We start from the raw sequence: 9,209 nt of genomic DNA, 5'->3' as shown, positions 1-9,209 counted from the left end.
GGGCGCCGCGTGGTGGAGGCGATGCGCCACCCCGACGTGGGCCTTGTGCGGCTTCTCGCGGCCCGGGCTGGGGTGCTCGGCGCTGCTGCGGTCCGAGGCGATCGGGGGGATGACCAGGGGCCGCTCCTTGATGAGGTGCACGTCGGCCGACTCCCGGGCCAGCAGAAACGGGGTGGGGTCAGGCATGGCATCCACGGGCTCGCGCAGAAGGAGCTTCCGGCCCTCGGTCCCGAAGCGGTAGACCTCCTCGAGCTCCGGGTGCAGCGGGGCCGAGAGGCTCTTTTTCATGCGGCGGCGGGGCGTCTCGGGCAGCTTGTCCTTGGGGGGCGCGGGCTTGTAGGGGGCCAGGCCCGGGGGGCCCGGCCGAGGCCCCGCTGGAGCTGAGCAGCTTCTTCCTGGCGGCGTGCAGCTGCGACGTCAGGTAGGCGACGGTGGCGGCGCGCTGCTCCAGCTCGCCCGACAGCAGGTTCAGCCGGTGGCTCTTGGCCTTCAGCTCCTCCAGGTACTTGCGCTCGCGCTCCTTGATGGTGTTCTCCAGCACGGCGATCATGGCGTTCTTCTGCTCCAGCTCCTGCCGCAGCTCGCCGTGCTCGCGCTCGCGGGCCTGCAGCTGGGCTTCCAGGTCTCCGCACCGCTGCTTCAGGTCGCCGCTCCTGGGCGCGCCGTCTCCTGCCGGAACAAGCCCAGGGAGCCGCTGAGGAGCCCGCCGAGCGAGGCCCGGGGGGCCAGACCCTCTGCGGCCGACTGGCCTCAGCCCCCTGGGCTCGGGCACTGAGGAAGGGGTGCACAAGGGCCACACGGCAGGCAGGGTGGGGTCCCCACTAGCTTACTAGAGGGTGAGTGAGCAGGTGGTCTCCAAGGAGCCACCAGAGGCCACTGCCTTACTGCAGAGAAGGTGGTCTCAATTTGTTTTTTTAAGAGATTTTGCTGCAGGGCCCCTGCGATCACTGGAGGGAGAGAGAGACAGCGAGAAATGATCCCTCAAGGGGGTGGCCATGCCACAATCCTTTCTCCTTCATTCTCCTTTTAGGATCTTGGGTGCCCACATATGCGCATGTGCCCGGTGTGAGTTTAAGCCACCAGGTCCAGGACTTGAACCACGGTTGACTACGTGGGAGTCCACTGACATAGCCATTACACCATCTGCTGGTCCCTGTCTTGAAATTTTTTTAAATGCTGACATTAAAATGGGCAATTTCAGAGCCTCAGCCCTTACCAAGTACGAAGTGGTCTTCACAGAGTTCCTTACGGAACAGCCATGCATATATGGCATGGGTTTAGGTTTTCACACCAAAATAACCTGGTGCTTTAATTCCACTTTTCACCACCTTTCTGAAGTCCCTTCATATGTAGGGCTAAGCTGTTAGCAAATCCAGGTCTCGAGGCAGGTGGTGTTTGTTAAATGCTGCCACGCTGTGTGTGAAACTCAGGTCTGCGTTTAAGCGTGTCCTGTCCGTGGCACAAACACTCGAGCCGGGGAGCAGGATGCCAGGCCATGCCCTTCCCAGCCACTGGTCTCCTTCCGCTCCTGCTCTGAGCACCGGCGTCCTGCCCCTGCCTGTGTGGCCCCAACTCCATAGGCCGCTCTCCGCTCCTGCTGTCCCCAGAACACCTGCCCTAACCCTGGCCTCCAGCAGACGTCAGCTGCCTCCACCTCCGCTTCCCGGTGACCTGCAGGCCCCTGGCTGGCCTTCCTGCTGGCCTGGCCTGGGAAGTCTCTGAGCTGCCCTCTGTTTTCTAGACTCTTCCTCATTGGCCCAGGGCTCCTAGGTCTGTGTCTCCTGAGCACCAGCTCCATGTGGTGGTCCCTCTGGCATCTGCTTGCCCACCTGCCCACCTTCCCATCACAGCCCGCACCACTCGCCCCTGCACCCCATCACCCCGCGGTCTCGGAGGATGGGCTGCAGCAGGCTTGTGTCCCCTCGGCCCCGCTCCTGCTGCCCTTGGTCCCGCCTCTCCCTGGCCTTCCTTCCCACCCACCCTCGGTTCAGGAGGCCTGGTCATCCTCTAAGCGTCTGCTCCCTGTTCAGACAGGGCTCCCTGTTGCCTGGTAAATCCCGCCCACCAGGTGGCCTCCCAGTGTGTCAGCCTGTCCGGCAGCCACGCCTACACCAGCCCTGGGTCTGTTAACTGCACCTCTTCCTGACCTAACTCTACGCTTGCACATCCAGTCTCCTGTACAAACCCACTGCCCTGGGCCTGGCCCCCACTGGACACGTACCGGGCACCTCCCCCCAAGCCTCTGTCTGTCCTGGCATCTCCCCACCTGCCTGGGTTGGCATTCTGCCGCGTGTCCTGCCAGCCCGACTCGGCATCCCTCCCAGCGGCTGGGCTGGCTTTGTGACGGCACTTGCACGTCTCAAGCTCACCCCGGTGGACTCCGCATTTGCTGTGCCCTTTGTGACAGCGAAGGTAAGGGAGACAGGTATTTCTGGAAGGGCCTTGCTGTGTTCAAATCCTGCCCCAGCCTCCTAACCAAATGGGACACCCAGTGTGTTCAAGCACCCTCAGGAGAGCGGTCGCACTGCAGTCCCTTCTCCTCACTCCATCCTTGCAGGGTGTGGCACACACACGTGCCCACGCTGCTCAGTCCAGGACTTGAACTGTGGGACCCAGCCACCGTAAGCACCACTCGACCATGGCCAGAGTCTGGTTTTAATGTCTGTGTAGAACTTCTGAGGACTGGGCAACTCTGAGTGGTTGTCACCACGGGCCGGCGGGGAGGCTTTCCCAGCTATGTCCCCACCGAGGCACCCTGCACACCACCACCAGGGCCCCACACTGGTGCGAAGGCTGCGTCGGGTGGGAGTGTCCTTGGGACTCGGTGCAGTCCCCGCTGCAGAAGTCCGAGGGGACGGGGGAGAGGACACTGTCTCCCTGTCGTGGAGAGTGCCTGTGGCAAGGCAGCAGCAGTGACAGCAGCAGTGGCCGGGCGACCCCAGCTTCAGGTCGACATCCAGTTTTCCCGAATCCCCAGAGGCCCGGCTCCTGGCCCCAGGGGCTGCGGGTGGTTCCCGGTGACATTCCTCCACAGGGAGACCCCCGGGGCTGCTGACCCTAGGCCTGTGCCGCCTGACCGCAGCCCTTCTCTGCACACAGGCAGTTGGCCTGCCCGAAGGGGCATCTGGAGACGTGTGGGCAGGCACGGGGACCAAGCAGGGCTCGGTCCCAGCCCACGGGTGGCCCGCAGCTCTCGTGAGAGAGTGGACGCTGGCCTGGATTGCAACTGCCGAATGGAGCCCGCACAGATGGGCGGGGGGCCTCAGCCGAGACTGCGCTTCCTGAAGGCCCCCTGGTTCCGGCCCACAGGTCTCTGTGGCAGGCATGGAGGCCAGGCAGGCCAGTTTCCGCTCCTCCACCCCAGCTGCCACTGCAAGGACAGCCTCCGAGGCTCCCTCCCGGCGTCCCTGAGGGTTGTGGTCTGGGACTGCAGTCCAGACAGAGGGGGTCATGACCCTTTGGGGGCCGTCTAGCTAAGGGACCTGCTGACCCAGGCAGGGCAGAGTGGCACCTGCTGTGTGTGGCCGGTGCCGAGTGCTGGGATGGGGCGGGGTGTCCACCCAGACCCACTCCTCCCTTCCTCTTTCTCTTCGATTCCCATCAGCTTTTATTCCCTGGCTACAGAAGGGGCACATATTCATCGTAGAAAAGCCGGGACCCCCAGGAAAGTGCGTAACAGACATCCCAAAAGTCCGTGTCAGTCAAGACACCCAGTCGCTCATCTGCCCAGCCTCCTGACGGCACTCATGCCGCCGACGTCCAGACCTCCTCCTCACCTCGCCCTCGAGTGCCCTGGCCACACTCCACTCCTCGGAGCAGGCGTGCTCACTCTGACTGCAGCTAGCGAGAAGCCACGGTGCCATGCGGGGCCGCACAGGGTCGGGACCCCACTCCGTGTGGGGAGGGGCTCTTACCTGTCTGTTCGGAGCTTTTGAGTGTCAGCTCATATGTTAAATCTAGAAGGGAAATCGCAGACATTAATGTCGTCGCAGTGCCTTTCAAAACCTTAATCAGCTCTAACAGCACAGAACAGATTCCCATGACCGGCTGGCGAGTCCTGCCCGGTCCGAGGGGGCATGAGAATAGCAGAAAATGCCGGCGGCCACTGTACTTACTAGGGTACGAGGGAACCCTCCTTTCCCCCAAAAGCCCTCTTCCGCATGCCCCCCAAACACAGCCCAACACTGTGAGTCAGCGAGCAGCCTGCTCTGCATACCCCACAGGCTGCACTGGGCGCTGCCCCCACGCACAGCAGCTCTGCCCGCCCTGGTTCAGTCTCAGCCCTCGGCCTCCCAGCTTTCTGCTCGGTGCCTTCTGACTACGCAAGGAGGATGCCGCGAGCACCCACATGGCGCCCGGCCGCTCTGGTCAGGCCCTGCCAGCGGCAGGTACCTGTGCAGTGCTGCTGCAGCCGCCGGATCTCCGCGTGCAGCCCCTTGAGCGTGCTGGCGTGCTCCCGCTGCAGGAACAGGAGGTTCTTCTGGGCGCTGTGCAGCTGGTTCTCCAGGTTCGTGGCCGCCATGCTGACATCCAGGGGACCTGCGGGAAACGCGGACCCTAGTCCTGTGCCCAACAGCCAAGGTCAGGGCCAGCTGGGAGAGGAGCTGCCTGCTGCCTGCCCTCCTCGGCCCTGGGTGCAGGGTGCACGCCCCCAGGAGACCCAGCCTGGAGGGAGGAGGTCCGGAGGACCAGGGCTAATTCAAATCACCACAGCGAGGTTCCCGTGCAGCAACTGACGCTAACTAAGCACCTAGTATGTGCCTGGGGCTCAGCGTGCACGTACCAACACTGTCACTTCCCTTGCCTGGTGAGGAGCCTGGGGGTGTCGCTCGGCCGGCACACGTGGGCAGGGGCTCAGATCACTCTCCTCTCCCACGCCACCCACCCTCGACACGCCAGGGTGGAGCAGAGTTACCCCTGTGCGGTCCCCCAGCAGAGGCCCTGCAATTCTCCCTTACTTGCTCATTCAAGGGTAGCCCGGCCTGGCCGCTGGCCGTCCAACCCCTTCTGCCTTCAGCTGCAGATAATGGGGTTCCAAGTGACCATCACTTCCAGGGCTGCCTCACCCAGGGAACTCCAGCAGAGGCAGTGGGCGTGGGCATGGGGAAGATGAGCCCTGCAGGGTGGGTGGCCCTGGTCACCAGGTGAGCAGTTAACACGCGCGTTTGTGTCTTGTGGTCAGTCGTTAGGTCCGACTGCCTGCTGATTTTCAGTTCACTCTCCACGATCAGAGAATCAGCGCTGCGAAGGGGCCTTCCACTCAGAATTCTGCACAGGTGACAGCCCTGCAGATGGGCGGGGCTGCCTCCATGTGGTGGGGACTGCCAGGGTTTCCTGGTGATCAGATGCCTGCAACCTTGGGGGGAGGGCACTGGAGGATCAAGGCACCCCCTCACTGAGCTGCTTTCTCAGGGCAAGAGGATGACCTGCAGGTGGAGTCCAACTCGCTCTGCCCTGGACACTGTCCCTGCACCCAGGGCACTGCTGTGACAACATGGCTCACTTGGGCCGTCTCTGTGTGAGCACGATGTTCTCCTGTCTCCTCTCTTTCGCTCTCACCACTCTCCTCTGCGGAGAAAACCCCACTGGGAAGGAAAATGTGAGCCAAGAAGGGCATCTGACCCTGCGGCCTCTCCCGGGTTCTGGGGGTCAGGGCCCTGGGAGCTGGCGGAGATGAAACGTCGTGCAGAACTTCAGGTACTTTCCTGACTGTGAGCGCTGGCTCTCTAACACTCTGAAATGAACGTGCTGCCTGCAGTCGTCCCGGCCCTGGGCCCGGGCCCTGGAGAAGGCGGCCGAGGCCTGCAGCTGCCGGCCCTGGACCAGCACTGCACAGGGGGCAGGGTGAGGGGCTCTCCACACCACATCAGCCCCGATTGCCCCTGACAAGGCACAGCCGGGTCACGCGGCAGAGGGCGCTAAGCCTTCTTTAGTACCGGCAGATTCTCCAGGAAGGCGGTGGGGCAGGCTGGCTCGGAGAAGAAGTAGGTGTCCCGTTGGAAGCACGTGTGTCCCGATCCCTGGGATCCCGGCAGGTGCCCTGTCCAGGGGCACTTCCACCTCTTCTCCAAGACCAGGCTGGCAGGAGCCGTCTAGGGTCCAAGTCAGCTCTCAGGTGGTTACTAGGCAGAAAGCAGCCACCAACTGCCAGAAATCGCTCTGATGTGATGTTACAGGGGAGGCACCAAAGCCAGCTTTGTCTCTCCCCTTTTCAAAAGCCCCCTTTCCTTCAGGGTCTCTGCACGCACGCAGACCTCACTCCAGCTCTGCTCTCGTCAGAGCACCACCCGACCCTGCCATGTCCCTCCAGCGCTCTTGGGACAAGTCCCACAGCCTGAGGTCCTGCCTGATCAGCTGTCCCTCCCCACCCTTGTCCCACCAGCCGCCCTTCCAGGCCCTGTCCTCTCAGCCCCGGTCCTCAGCATCTGCCACACTCCTCCCAACCCCGGTGCCTTTGTGCATCCCGCCCTCTAGAACTCTCAGCACAGACCACCTCCCCACCCCTCAGCCAAGCACCTTCCCCTCCTCCCTCCCATCTGAACCTACATCTGCACTTCCGATAACGTCACACTGCTTCCTGATGGGACGGGGGACGGGGCCTGAACCCACACTGCACGGCTTTAACCCTGCAGGTAACGTCACACTGCCTTATCATGGGACAGGGGTCTGAATCCGTGCAGCACTGCATCAACCCTGCAGGTAACGTCACACTGCTTCATGACGGGACAGGGGATGGGGCCTGAACCCGCGCTGCACTGCATCAACCCTGCAGGTAACTTCACACTGCTTCATGACGGGACGGGGGTCTGAACCCACACTGCACTGCATCAACCCTGCAGGTAACATCACACTGCTTCCTGCCGGGCTGGGGGGATGGGGCCTGAACCCGCACTGCACTGCATCAACCCTGCAGGTAACGTCACACTGCTTCCTGCGGGTTGGTTGGAGGGGTCTGAACCCGCACTGCACTGCACTGATCAGGGAGCACTGCCCCACTGATTTGAGCATGACCTCATCCCGTAATTTCTCAACATGCCAGAAGCAATATTTTCAAGTCTTCCGGAACCACATTTGTTAGACTGACAGGAATGGAATAAAAGGGTCTCTATTTAAAAATTTCTTTGTTCCTGGGCAATCAAAGGCAGGCCTATCTTTTAGCTGAACACAAAGCCTTTGGAACTAGGGTAATAATTTTAGAATCTGAAAAAAACAAAAAAACAAACAAAAAACCCCCAAAAACCAGCACACCCGTACTCAGGTGGTGGCTGCGAATTAGTTAGGGCAGGCTATTTTAGATCTCGGTCATGAATAAGTGATAGCCCATTCACATGTGGTTCTCTCTGCCCAGAGCCCTGAGCCAGAGCCCTGCCTCCCTCTCGGCGCTTTCTGAAAGGGCCCTCCACCTCCGCCGCGCCTGCCCTCTGAGCACCGCTGGGGGCTCCTTCCTGGGGACGCTGTGCCCAGCTCCAGTGTCCTGTAGTGCAAGCACTGCTCAAGGTCGTGGAGGTGGCCAGGGGCAAAGGCAGCCACTGCTGTGGTTACACGTCACTTAGTCGTCCTCTTAGTTTCCTACGTAGATTCGGGGACCCAGAGGAAGCCGAAGGTGGAAGAAACTTCCCAACCTCTCTGTGTTGAGATAAGGAAATTGAGACCAAAGGAGGATCGTCTTAACACAGCGGAATTTAAAAGAGCAGAGTGGACACATTCTCAAGGCGCTCGACTGACAGGTTAAACGTGGACCCCACTGCGTCACCTAAATCGTCGTGAAGACTAACCCGCAGGGTTGCGTCAGGGCCACGTGTGACGAGGGGAGTGCAGCCCATGGCAGGCGCTCAGTAAGCACTAGCTATATGGTCTGTGTAAACACTGGGCGCTAACCCTATAAATAAACCCCCAGCTTGTCCACTGAGCCCTCACAGGGCACTTCCTGGACGTCCTCAGTATGGAGGTGAGCTAGCAAATTCCAGTCACTTCCAGAGAGAGACGTGAAGCTGAGAAATGCTCTGGCAGCTTTACCCTCCATTCTCACTGGCGCGGAGCCACTCGGGGAAGTGAGAGAGAGCCAAGCGCAGCCAAGTGCCCCGAGGGACAGTGGAACCTACTTCTTCTTTGAAACAATCCATACCTTTCTACCAGTGGCTAAAAACAGGTCCAAGGCTAATTAGGACACCGAGTCAATCCAAGACACCTGCTTTCTCTAACGGGGCCTGGCTGGCTCGGGACATGAGTGCCGGTGCTATTCTGAACTGACAAGAACGGGGCCAGAGAGCCTGTTTTAAGCTGTACTTGCACTTCAGAAATTCAACTAGGAAGTCATTTGAAAATTTGAAAATGTAGATGATTTACAGCGGCGGGACAGAGAATATCGCTCTGAGTACTCCACAATTACTGCAGAACTCACAGCTGAGTATAAAGAGGGAATGCCATTACAAAGTAGAAGCGAAGAATGTTGAAAGCCAGAGGTGCAATTCTTTTTAAGGAAAAAAAGGGACATTACTACTTCATAGGCAGAAAAGAAGTATAAAGTGATTTCCCTTTAAAAAATAACTAAATAGTCACTAACAAAGTGGTATCACATTTTCTTAAAAGAGATTTTTGCTATAGGGCATGTGGAGTTGCTAGACAGATAGACAGACAGAAAGTGAGAAATCATCCCCGGGAGGATGGCCATGCTGCAGTCCCTTCTCCTCCATTCCCTTCTTGGGATCTTAGGCACGCACACTCACACACGTGGCTGGTGTGAGTTTTAAAGCTGCCGAGCCTGAGCCTTGAACCATAGTCGACTACGTGGAAGTCCAGTGATGTAACCATTACGCCATCTGCTGGTCCCAGTATCCCGTATTTTAATACTGTTCCAGGATAATCTTGGACTGCAAAGATGGATTAGTTTACCAGCACCAAGGAGAGTTAGTGGAAAGACAATTTTTACAAAAGCAACAGCTTAGTGTCCCCGGGATATGCAGACAATGACAATGACGAGCACTTGGGTCCTTCCTAACCCCCCACACGTTACACATTCCTGCAGTTCTCGGACATCATAAAGTACAAGCCCAGCAAGAATTCTTCAGACACGGACAGCCACTTCCTTCTGCAGGAACGTGCAGCCTAGCGTCAACACCGTAACAGACGTGATTGGAGAGGTTGGCACTTAGGCATGGAGAGATGGTGCACAGCCTGTCTGGGAGGCCTCGATCACTGGAGGCCTACAC

At 59.5% G+C, this 9,209-nt stretch overlaps 1 protein-coding gene across 1 annotated transcript in view; it reads right to left on the bottom strand.

Moving 5' to 3' along the window:
* Nucleotides 1-9,209, bottom strand: part of CCDC92 (coiled-coil domain containing 92) — a 12,462-nt gene that overhangs the window by 1,121 nt on the left and 2,132 nt on the right. The window contains 4 exon segments of the mRNA XM_006172290.2: nucleotides 7-364; nucleotides 366-669; nucleotides 3,915-3,956; nucleotides 4,393-4,539. Of these exon segments, the coding sequence (XP_006172352.1) occupies nucleotides 7-364; nucleotides 366-669; nucleotides 3,915-3,956; nucleotides 4,393-4,522 (834 nt within the window). The 5' untranslated portion in view covers nucleotides 4,523-4,539.

The sequence above is a fragment of the Tupaia chinensis genome, unplaced genomic scaffold (assembly GCF_000334495.1).
Source record: "Tupaia chinensis unplaced genomic scaffold, TupChi_1.0 Scaffold000258_1, whole genome shotgun sequence".
In the NCBI taxonomy this organism is placed as follows: domain Eukaryota; kingdom Metazoa; phylum Chordata; class Mammalia; order Scandentia; family Tupaiidae; genus Tupaia; species Tupaia belangeri.
Note: the sequence above shows the minus strand (reverse complement) of the source record. Positions and strands in the feature narration are given on the sequence as shown.